This window comes from Agelaius tricolor, unplaced genomic scaffold (genome assembly GCF_023055355.1).
Source record: "Agelaius tricolor isolate 1412-34295 unplaced genomic scaffold, bAgeTri1.0.p SCAF_6, whole genome shotgun sequence".
Classification (NCBI taxonomy): domain Eukaryota; kingdom Metazoa; phylum Chordata; class Aves; order Passeriformes; family Icteridae; genus Agelaius; species Agelaius tricolor.
The window spans coordinates 4,110,444-4,122,976 of NW_027269266.1; the positions used below are offsets into that span (position 1 = coordinate 4,110,444).

The 12,533-nt window shown below is 45.1% G+C and overlaps 1 protein-coding gene across 5 annotated transcripts in view; it reads right to left on the bottom strand.

Annotated features, from left to right (window-relative positions):
* The window catches only part of PRKAG2 (protein kinase AMP-activated non-catalytic subunit gamma 2), a 217,303-nt gene that overhangs the window by 101,741 nt on the left and 103,029 nt on the right, over positions 1-12,533 (bottom strand). The window contains exon 1 of one of the 5 annotated variants that reach the window (XM_071428547.1): positions 10,136-10,951. The exons of the other annotated variants lie outside the window; for them this stretch is intronic. Within the exon in view, the coding sequence (XP_071284648.1) occupies positions 10,136-10,565 (430 nt within the window). The 5' untranslated portion in view covers positions 10,566-10,951. Of the gene's footprint in view, positions 1-10,135; positions 10,952-12,533 lie in introns of those variants that run through there. 5 annotated transcript variants of the gene reach the window in all.

Here is a 12,533-nt window from a genome sequence, read left to right on the forward strand (position 1 = left end):
CTGGTGAAGAGAGAGGTGAGGAATATAGCTCTGGTCCCCAGATAATGTAAAAGCAGTGGATCTCAAGTGAGGTCAAAAAATGTACTAAGAACTAATTCCATATTTTACAATAATACCCTTGAGAAGGATGGAGGGAATTGGGGATTGGTGCCACCTCTCACCCTCCCCTGTTGCACAGGTGCATGACAGCATTGAAAGCTGCTTGCCTTAGTTCTTGGAAGATTAACTAAATGTAAATACACAATTTATAATACTACATAAAAAAGAATCAGAATATACAGGACAGGGGCAGTTAAGCACCTACACATTTTAATATCAGCTGTCTCTGCAAACTGTCAGCCCTAAAAGGTCATTAAAATAATCTGGCCCTTTATCAAGAGCAAACTCTTGCTGACTGATAATGCTGAATACCTGCTGCTAATTCCAGTCATCTCTACAAGCTAAATTAACCCTTTCCTGAGCATCATATGTGCTGCCTGTGATATATGAGCTGTCTTTATGTAAATTCTGTTATTTCCCCATCAAAGGCATTCTCAGTTAATTCTGTATTTCTTTAACAAACCTTTAATCTTGTTGCTGTTTTACCTTCATTGCCCTATCTTTGTGAGGATAAGATGTAAGCACTAGCTGGGTTTGGAGGAAAAATAGGATCAAGTATCATTTACACATCCCTTATAGAGGGCCCTGTCCCTATCAGGTGCCAAAACACTCAGCTCCCCTTCACTGCAACGTGAGATAGCAGCAACTTCACCAACAGCATTTGGCTTTTTTCAGGTTTGGGTCCCTCACAGGCTCCTGCAGACACCAGCAACAATTTCATAAACCAGCAGGGATTTTGATAACTTATACACAAGAGCACAGGAGGCTATCAGCTCTAGGGACAGAGCTGCAGATCTGCTTTGTGGGAAGATAAGATCCCTTATGTGTCTTAACCAGCCAAACAACATCCCACAGGGTTTCACATCCCATGTGCTGGGCGATAGCTGCAGACACATCCCTCTGATAAAAAGTCATGTCCTTTGCTAAAGCTTCAAACCCAGTGACACAGGGGGCTTCTGGATAAATAGATTCCCCTGAAATATTAGTTTTATGTGACAGATTATTCCTAAGAGGTTTCAAATGCTGCAGACTTGAGTCAATACCTGACTCCACAGCTCTTGCTATCACTGGCCCTTTTGATTTCCTTTGGTTTTCTTTCCTTGAGATCAAGGTGATCTATTTTTAGTGCAGGGGCTGGTTAAGTGAGGAGTTGCTATAGTGACAGATAGCTGATACAAACTGAGTCCCACTGCAACTCCTGGGCCTGGGAAAGGAACCCTCCCCAAGGTGGGGCAGCACCTGCAGGTGCCCAGACACTGCTCAGCTCAGGGGGCATTAAAAACTGCCCAGCACTCTCAGGGTGATGCTTCATGCACATGAAACAGCCAGAAGGCAGCCTGGGTGCCAGTTGCAGGAAGCACACACATCTTGCTGCTCCTGTTGGCCCAGTGAATGTGCTGGTGTTGGTCTTCAGCTTTGCAGTGGTCCCTTTCTCCAAATCAGCTGCACAAATACATCCACCAAGAAATCACTCTGTTCTTGAATGTTCATCAGAACAATAATGATTTTGTGCCTGCGTTGAGAATTGGTGGGAAAAAGCCACAGTATTTGCAACTTCAGCTTTCCTTACAACTGAGCAACTGAGCATCACAGAAATGTTGGTTGGAAAGGATGTCTGGAGGCCCCCTCTTCTACATCCTACTCAAAACAGGTCTGGTATCAACCAAGACTAGCTCAACCATGGCTTTGATTAGAAGACTCTTGAAAATCTCTTAGGATGGAGGCCACAGCCTCTCTAGGTTGCCTGTGCCAGTACCACATCAACCTCTTGAGGGAGTTTTTGCTAAGCCTGATCCTCCTCAGGCACAAATTCTTGCCTTGTCCTCCTTCTTTTACCATCTGCAACCACTAAGAAGAGTTTGGCTCTATCACCTTTGAAACTGCCCTTCAGAGAACTGCAAGCTGCAAATGAAATGCACCTTATGGACAAAAAAACCCCAAACCCTGCCAGTTTCCCCAGCCTCTCCTTGCAGATCCCATCCAAAAAACATTTGCTGTAGGTCACAAAACATTTTGACAGCTCTTCAGGAAAACTCTCTTCAGTTTCCCAGCCTCCTTCTGTCCTTCTGTTGGGGGGAACCAGAAATTGGGCGCCTTGTTCCAGGTGCAGCCCAGCAGGCCAAGGTGGAGTGGGATCATAACCCCCTAGACTGGATTGGTCCTGATGTAGCCCAGTGTGTGGCTCACCTGCTGGCAGTGCCAGCACATTTCTGGATCATTTTCCAGATTTTATCCACCACAACCCCAAGTCCTGGGGTGGCTGAGTCACTGGGAGTCAGGACCCAGCACGTCCCCAGGTCCCTGGTGAACATTACCAGTCCCCTAATCCCTGGATATTATAAATTCAGTAATGCAATTAGATCCCTTGGGAAATGCCAACATTACTCCAGCTTCTCATCCTTTCAGCTCAGTCCTCCTCTCAAGGAGACTGGTGCAACCCTCACCTCCCAACACCCACCCAGCTTTTGTAGTCACTCCTGCAAGACCCCTTCCATTGCAAGCTTTCCATCTCCCTCATGTCTTGGTTTGACTTGCCATCTCATTTCTGCCTGATCTGTATTTCCTAAATTGATTTATTGCCCTGCTCTTGTTTATTATCCCTAATTATACTCTACACAAGGAGTGAAAATGTCACAAATCATCTGTTCCTCCAGGAAAGGCAGGATTGTCCCTGAGTTCACTATCATGATTCCTGCTCTGACTGAAATAAAACCAGGGCCCAGATGGGCAGGATCTGTGAAACAATCCAGTGACTGTAGCTCTGAGTGTGTCAAAAGGGTCCTTGTTGCCCCACAGGGAACAGAGCACTGGGAAGCAGCTGTTTTCCAAGGACTGGGAAAAAATCTAAACAAACAACAGGATGCTATTAATTAATGCCAGCTAATTCCATCACTCCTCCTCCAGCTAAATTGCCCCAACTTTACCAAAGGAGAAGCAGAAGAAGGACAGAATGGGAACTCCCTGGTGCAAGCACTGGGCTCTGTCCTTCCACCAAGTGAGGCTGTGTGACCTTTCCAGCAGGGAGAATTCAGCTGAGCCAAGCCTGCCAGCTGCACCCTGATATCTCACAGAGCAGCCCTTCATCTCCCCAGAGCAAAGCCTTCACATGTCAGTGTGACTCTGGAATGACAATCAAATGGCTGAAACAATTTCAAGGCCTTCAATCTCACCATTATGAGCACTTTTAAGTCCTTGAACTGCTTTTAGGTTGGACAAAAATAGAGGTGAAAGTAGAAAACAGCTGAATCTTGGTAATTCCTGGGATTTGCTGATCCACTAAACCTGACAAACAAACTGCTTTAACAACATCTTTGAAATTGTACTCTTGGGCAATTCACTCAAACTTTGAGCAAGGAGTCAATAGTCCAAAAAACATTGATTTCTAATTAAACTAAAGTACCCACCTGCCTAAATGCTACTGGCAGGTGCAATTTTAGGCTGTAAAAACAGACCTGGGCTTGAAATTTGCTTTTAAAATCTGACAAGAGGATTTGTAATATAGTTGCATGGGAGTATAAATAAATTGTGGTCTAGCTTAGCACATTCAAATAAGCAGAAAGTCAGTCTAGGATAACAGCTTCTCATGCAGATATTCCTTTGAAGTGAGAACCCTTGGAAAGTAAAGGGAAAGTTGGGAAAAAATTATCTCTGTGCTACTCCCAGCTGGTGTAATAAGGGTGAGAGAGGATGCATGGAAATCAGCAGTTCCAGTGATTTTTAGTGTGTAGGCTGTGACCCTCCAGCATCCATCAGGAAGGCACTCCAGGCTCTGCTCATTAAACTGAGGTGCCACATATGAAAGTCTTATCTACATTATTTTATTTCAGACTCAAAAATGAATCAGATATTTATATCAGAAGTAACAGAGATAGTGTTCTGGCCTTACATACCTATCAGAAATGACTTGTTACCTGAAGATAACAGAAGCAGAGGATGGAAAAAGGAAATATGATAAATCCATAAATATTACTTGCTGTCAGAAAAAGGGCAGGGTCTGCACCCTCTTTCACTCACAGTCAGTATCCAGCTTCCTTCTGCCTCAGTTTCTCCTTTTCCACTTCAGTGAACTCCTCTCCATACTTGCATTTAACATCTTTGCCCAGATTCAGTCCCAAGACTTGCTTTTAATTTCTTTCTCTCAGCAATAACATCTATCCCACTTTTCAAATAACACTATATGAACAATTGCAGAATTACAGGAAAGTGTCCTTCAGACAGTTAAAAATGAAGTTTTTCTGCCGTTGTTGTGTCTGGGAGACAAACACCTGCCCCCACAAATAGCAACAAGGACCAGAACTACATGGGCTCCTCCCAGATGGATGTCCCTGCCCAAAAACCTGCCCAGTTTGTAAAGCAGCCCATCAAAAGGGAGGCTTGGCCCTGCTGCTCTCTCTCACCACGTTGTTGACAACGGCACGTCAGTGCTGAGTAATCCAGTCATTTATAGTAATACAGATATTTTGGACCAAATTTTGTGATGAGGCACACAGAGCTGCCTGGAGCAGAACTGGGAAGAAGAGTCAGTGGGCAGATTCATTTGCAGCACTGAGCTGGAAATTTGTGCCTCGAGAACACACTGTATTTTTACATGTCTAACCTGCCCTTCAGGCAAAAATAACTTCTTTGAAAATAAATTACTCAGAGAATTTGCATTCTTGGACAACTCATCATGAGGGCAGAGTCTACATCTTCTTTAAGCCTGCAAAGGGCTGCAGAGGCAGGATGCTGCACTCTGCTCAATCCACCTCCATTCCAGTTTCCATCAAAGCAGTGGAGGTCTTATGGGGTTTATTACAACCTGAATTCAAGGTGCCTGCTTGAAAACACCTTGCTGTTTCTACTGCTTCATGGCCAGAGTCATTTCCCTCCCCAATCAGAATGCCTCAAAGCTGTGCACAAAGCCAGGATGTGCCAGAGAGCACCCGGTTAGTGACTATAAGGAAGCAGAAAATGGCAAATTAAAAAGCCGCAGACATTTAATCAGGCTTGTCACTGCTTTTCTCCTTTCCAACAACCAACTATAGAAATTTCACAGCTTCCAGGTCTTGGTGCTCTCTGTAGTACAAGATTAATCAGTACTGATCAGCTGGGGCTGCACATCTTCTAAAATCACTGTCAGCTCAACAGAGCATGAAAACCAGTAGAGAAAATCATTAACAAACCAAAGCTGTCTCAGTTTCTCATGCCCTGTGTCTGGTGCTGGTGGTTTTAAGCTACTTTACTGGAGCAACAGGATTTTGCTCTTTCAGTTCATTTATGGCAGCACTGGAACATGCAGAAAATCCTTCACTCTCATTTATTTCTACAGAAATTTTTTCACTATGATTTCTCCCCCACTGCCTCATAACAAAAACATCCCACCAGAATGAGAAAAATAAATATCTCTGATCCTCCCACAGGCAGCACCACCCACTTTGAGGTGAAGCACTGGGTGAGCTGCAGCTCTCCAGGCTGGAAGAGAAGGAGATAAAGTCTTGTTTCCTTTTAGCAATTGCTACTCCATCGTGTTTCCTTTTTGCAATTGCTACTCCATCGTGTTGCCTTTTTGCAATTGCTACTCCATCATGTTTTCTGTGCTTCATGTTTCCTCTCTGCATGTCTCCCATGTTTTCTACCCCTGTTCTCAGGCTTGTCCCAATGCATGGTGATGAAAGCCAGGCTGAATTATCTATCCCCTGGGTTTTCATCTGCACTTCAAGAAGCTGTGAAGCACCAATTCTTTGGTTTGGTGTAAGTCCCTGCCCATGGACAGCTGTGAGACCTGGTCACCTCCCATGGCCCATTACCTGCACGTGGTGATCATGGATGCAGTCACTACATCCCCATTATTGGGAAGGAAGAACATAATTTCTCTGCTCAACACACAATCCACACTCACACCCAACCCCTGGGGTCTGGGAAGGACCATGACAAGAGGCAGAAGAAGCCCCTTGAGTTTTTGACTGGGAAGGGAAGACATTTCCCTTTAGGCTGAGCATTTAAGGACACCCCACAGCACCTCCCAGATGCACTCTAGAGCCTCAGCAGCCTTCCATTCCATTCCATTCCATTCCATTCCATTCCATTCCATTCCATGGTGGTTACAGAGCCATGAGATAAAAGGTGCACTCAGCAGGTTATGGAACAACTCTGGGACTGCCTGATTCATGGGGGACTGAAACATTTTTGCACTTTTGTTTTTTGGGGTCTGAGACATCCAGAAGGCTCACTCCTAATTTAGTCCTAATATGCACCAAATAATAACACCTTCCAGGGAAATTATCCTCAAGAGTGCTCTTGAGGTGGGACAGGACAGGGGCTGAGGGGCAGCACCAAGGTTTTGCTTGGACCTGATTCGTTGGGACTCAGCTTTGGCATCTGATGCTTAAAAACCACCTGATTAAAGTAACAAACCCCAAGAGGAGCAGCATGGGCAAAGAAGAGAAGCTCCTGGGCATTTCCATGCAGATAAAAGATGCCAAAACGAGTGTTTTGAGGCTAAATGCCCAGCACAAGGCAGCCCTGGTGCAGCCTCAGAGAAACCACATGTGCTGCAGAGTGGTTCCTTTGCTGGGCACTCATGACTTGGGTAGGGAAAAACCACTTTAGACATTATTCCTTTAGCATATGTCACTCAGTCCTTTGTGGAATACATGGTGTTCTTTAAAGGGCAGAGTAATTAGCCTCCCTGAGGTCAAAAATCTTTCCCCTTCAGAAATGCCACAGGGCCTATCCATTTACAGCACATCGGGCTGCAGTGAGAGCTGCCAGGAGGAGAAAATGCCAGAACCCTGCACAGCAGCTGCAAGAGGAAGGAGGAAACTATGCAGTGGTGACCTAGAGGCTGGAGAAATTTTGGGTAATCCCTGTTCTCAGCCCTGCCAAAATCCTATTGCATAAATCAGCTTCCCTGCTGTTTGGTGGACAGCTCAAGCTTCGAGGTCTCCCTGTTGGCTGCTCCTCTCCCAGAGCAAACTCTGGGATCTCTGCCTTCACTCCTGCTCTCATTTTCTCCTGTTCATAAATGTTTTTCTCCTTTCCCTCTCTGTGTGTTCTCTGCTTCTGTCTGCATTCTGGTCTCCCCTTGCTGTTCACTTGGAACAAAAGGACTGTAAGGCTCCAAACCTAGGGAATTACAGAGATGAGCATCCTAGCAATGCCACTCTTCATTTCTCCACCAGGATGCAACCTCTGCCCAGTGCAGAGGAGGGAAGGGGTTTAGCTCAGCTGATACACAGAAGAATGGTACTACTTGATTATTTTAGTTGCAGTGGCCTGATGGCATCTAGCCCTGGGAAGCCAAGAAGCTGCACTGGCCCAATCCTATTTACAAGAACTGGAGGATTCTTCCTGAAAACACTTATGGAAGTGGCCAAGAAAAATAAAAAAATTACAAATTCAACTGGTCTGGGTATCAGATTACCCCTTTTGGGTAAATATCAGGGATATTTTCCTCTTGTTTCCTTTTCCACCCCTTTTCTGAATACAATCCAAGCTCATTTAGCAACAGGGATGCTGCTGCCATTCATTTGTCACCCCTGATGGTAGATGACAACCAAATGGGATGTGCTGGTGTGTGATTAACCCTGAGGAGCCACCAAGCCTGGCTGCTACCAGCACTCCTGCACACATTAATACTGGTCATAAAACCTGCTGAGTGCCAGCAGTTCCCTTGAGAGCTGCTCAGAAAGTGTTTCTTGAGGCCTAATAGCTACAAGATACAGATTAAATGTAGCAAATAGTGCAAAGCTTTTGTTTTCACACTTCCCTGCAATTAATTAAGGCCATTGGGGTGGGGAGCATGAGGGGAAGGCATTTGCAAATGTGTTAACCTGTTCCCTGGAAGGAGCCCAGACTGTTGGGATGGCAGAGGCAAACCCCACAGCAGGGCATCCAAGGAAGGCAGTAACTCAGACAAATCCCATTTGATTTTCCCCACCCTTGTGACTCAGTAGTTCTCTGTTGATGATGGAAGTGCAGGGAGCTGACCTGGTCACGCTGTTACAAGAATGGCATCTGCAAAATCTGTGGAATAAAAACTGTGCTGAAAACTCTGCCTGTCTATTACTGGAGTGGGCTACAAAGCTGGAAAATTAGGAATGAGGAAAAGAAGGAGCAAGTATTTTGGCACTGCTGGCACTATACTTCCAATTTTTCAATATAACTCTGTCACAAAGAGTACAGTTCATATCGTCAGGTTTTTTGGTGCAGAACAAATTATTTTCTCCATGGAGGGAGTTGAGGACAGGGTTTAGAGTTAGACTCAGAGGAAGCAGACATGCAACACTATGTTTAGTGTTTCCAGCAGTGAATCCTTTTGCAGATACTGGCTATTCCCCTCTGTTGATGAAACCACAATTAGACAGTGAATTAGTGGTCCAGAGTGCCATTGAATTCAATCAACAAATTGCATGTATGTTTCTATTTATTCTACATGAGAATTTATGATGTTTAATCAGAAATTGGGGAAGGAATTTTATGTCTTTAAAGACATAAAATCTTTAAATTTTATGTCTTTAAGATAAATAGTAAGATAAATAATATTTATATATTTAGGATAAATAAATATTCCCTTTCTTGTTGCATAAACCCTGTGACCTGTCTTTGTGCATGTTGCTGACACTGTGAAATTCCACAGACCTGGGTCATTTCTCATTCACATCACCTTGACCTTCCTACCACTCCCAATGAAACCCTCAGGTGGGTTTAGGGAAATGCAAACAGGACACAGTAAACAGTTTCAGATTTAAAATCACTTAACTGTACACAACAGGAACAAAGGGAGAAGTGTTTGCAAAGATTACAACTTAAAAATTACACAATCAACCACTAAATAAATTGGAAAACATTAAATAGAAAACCAAACCCTCTGGGCAGCCACCCATCCACCAGCTGTAATTCCCCATCACTAAATGTACATGTATGTTTCCACATTGTTCATTTGGTCCAACACTGCTCCTACTTCCATCATTCTGCTGGATTTGACACAGTGACTCCAGATCAATTGAGAGTAAAAAAGTCTTGCCTACCCTTTGTACATATCAGCCTCCCTAAACAGAGCCTCATCCAGCTGATTCAGTGTAACATCAGTTTTAACCCTCTTAGTCACAGAACAGAATTGCTCAGTAACACTCATAGTCTTCAGAGAAACAGCTACCATGAGCATTAGGAAATGCATTAAAATTGGTATTTCTGCATTAAGACAACAGCCAGATCCTGTTGAAAAATCCCTTTGCTTCTGACCAGCTGATCCCTGTGTGACACACAGATACTCTCTGACACACACACCTCAGCTCTTTCAAAACTCAAACCCTATATGAGTAATGAGAGTCTTATCTTTTTAATTCCTATTTCCCAAAAATAGCCATTTCTTTAGTTTAGTTTCCCATCTTCCAGCAACCACATTAGCCAATAAGTACAACTTCTCCATACTCATTGGTTATTTACATACAGGAAAGAAATAGCAGGAGAAAAGTAATGCTTTTAAAAAATAGCAGATTAGAGCAATGGACAAAGTAATCTTTTAAAAATAGGAGATTAGAGCAATGGACAATAACCTCAGCACCTGTATTGGAGCTAATACTCAGTGACCAGGAAAAGCTTTTGATTAAGAGAGAATGGTCCCTAATTGCAACTCAAACACTATTGTACTGATAACTGCAGTATTGGAAAGATGGTTTTAAATGCATGAGTTATGAGACTGATAAGAATTTTTCTCTACTTAAAATTCATGTTTCAATAGGTATTATTAGGCCTAACTTAGTAATTATTGTTCATTTAAAGTGACATCAGGCAGCAGCCCTTTCTGAATGCCATAGGATTTACTGCAAAACTTCCTGTACCATCACTCTTTTCCTAAAGGTTATGGCTGATGTGTGTTACAGGTATCAGCTCAGAATTTCATCTCTGGTGTAAACCAACACCAAAATAACCTCCACACAACAAATGCACAATTCAGTAGGTGAAACTGGGGAGCACAACACTGCTGCTCAATTATTCACTATCCCCCTCTCCCAAAGAGCAGTGTCCCTCCTTGCTGGAAGCAGGGGCTCCTTACCAGCCAGGCCCTGGGGGTCGGAGTGGCGCCTTTCCAAGATTTTGCATCGCTCCTTTCTCTTCTTGCTCCCTCTGAAGCTGCCAAAACGCTTCATGAGCTGCAGCATGCACTTGCGTGGCGGCAGCTGGCGCTCATGCCCGGCGTCGGAGGAAAGCACAAGGGGCAAGGCGAGGCGTTGCTCACACCAAAAGCCCGGGTGTGAGAAAAGAACTCTCCAGAAAGACAGTGTGGCTGCAGAAGAAGGCCAGCTGGGCAGCAGCTCAGCTCTGAGGTGCCTGGCTGTGGTCTTTGTGGAGAGCTGTCCTGCAGCAGGCTGCCGACCCTTGCCTGCCAGGCGCTTCCAGCCGTAATTCCGGCATACAGTGACTGCCCTGGACACGGGGAGAAGTTCAAAGTCTGCCCAGCTTGCAGCCACAGAGCTCTTATACATCAGCTGTCAGAAGCCTTGGAGACCAAAACATTTCCCAGTGGATCAGCTCGTGTGGAAAAGGTCAGGAGCCGCCTGATAAGCTCCCTTGTTCAGGAACTCCTGACGGAGCGAAGGAGCCACCAGCCCTCTGGAGGGGAACCGTCACGTGCGGCTGGGCATGACCACCCTTCCAGCAGGCTGTAAAAGGAAACCACCCCTGGACAGACAATTCCTGGCAGCAGCGTCCCAGGCACACTGGCACCACGATGTGACATCACCCAACTATTTTGATTCACGTGTGCTGGGTCCTGGGAGGGACAGGAGAGCCCAGCTGACTGTCCCTGAGCTCCGGAATGCCCAACCCTCCACAGCTAATGACTGATGGATTCATGGCATCCAGCTCCTGCCAATTCATAAAAAGAAGGCTGATACTTTCTGGAAACTGTAGCTGGAGCTTCTCTGTGACGTGCCCTCCCCGTGCTGCGCATACCCCTGTGCTCAGTGCAGATTGCTCTGTCCAAATTTGCTTTCTGCAAAGCAAAAGGCACCAGCACAGCTGTTTGTAACCCAGCTAAATCCCCCTCGTGGTCTTTTCAATGAGACAAACATGCACGAGGCTGTTGCTCATCCCAATCAGCCAGGCTGTATGATGATGTTTGGCTCTGAGGCTGTGCATTTAGAGCTGTTTATTTTAGGAAAGGGTTGATCATCGTGGGCTGGATCTTGAGCAGCTGGAGAGGGGGGTAAGTGTGATCCAAGGCACAGTCAAACCATTGAAGCCAACCTTCCTAAGATCATAGTAAATGCTCTGTTAAATCAAAAGCTTTTTTTAAAGTTACAGAGCATCAGCCTTTCCTCTGGACACCATTGGATTGTGAGGCTCAACTCTTTCAAAAATCAACCCCCATATGAGTAATGAGAGTCTTATATTTCTAATTCCTAGGGGGAATTGAAGCTTTCACCTTTTTCCTCTACAAAGAAACATGACTTCTTCCTCGTGCCCATGATTGCTTCTGGGACTTAATATCATTAGGAAGAAAAACAAGCCCAGCCTTGAATGCTGCAGAAAAGGCCTTGATCAACACAGACTCCTTGCAAGCTCTGGTTTTTCAGAAATATGCATTAATGCAAGGATGCCTTGGGCCTTCAGGGCCCCAAGAATATGTGCAGAGGTGACAGCAGGTTCCTCTGTCATCCTCGGCTACCAGAGGCTCCCCCAAGTCTACCCTGCAGAACGTGGAAGAAGACAGTACAGAGGACACCATTGTTCTTTCACCTAGCAACCAAAACAATCAAATTATTACCAAGACACTTAATTATGTTCCACACAAGGCTCTGAGCTGATATCCAAGTGAAGCACGATGATAATTAACGTGAAGCTGTTCTCAGACTTTCCCCTTCTGACTAGTCCTCCCACTCTCCTTACCCTCATCTCTGTGGCCTATTTCAGCTCTGCAAGTGAATATCCTGCTGCTTTTAACCAGATAATCCTTGGCATAAAATCTCCTGTCAGCACAGTGTGTTTACAAAGCCCCTTCTCCAGCCCCTCCCTTGAGGCTCACTGTTCACCCAGCACAGAGGAGAAGCAAATGGAGCAATGAGTTGAGGAATTAGCAGGGGAAAGTGCCTGTGTTACTTGAATTTTTGGTTTAATGTAGCTGTAAAAAGCCTTAAGCTCTGCACATCCCATCTGGCTTTGTGTGACTGTTGGGGTTCCTGCTGCTGATTCCCCGACTTCTTGGACTCTGCCTGGGCCCTCCCAGGGGGCTCCTCTGTTGGGGGAGACCCTCCTGGAGTGGTCTTGTGTAAGAAAAGAGAGATGCACTGGGTTTTTTCAGTCTCCAGGTTCTTGTTTATTGTGATCTTATCTGGAGTTCTGCACACTGTCCACACCAGGCTCAGTGCACTGGAAAAGCACCACAAAATGGCCAACAATCTCTTGTTCCAAGGGCTTTTAAAGCTAAACTATCCAATTAAGAACTGACACCT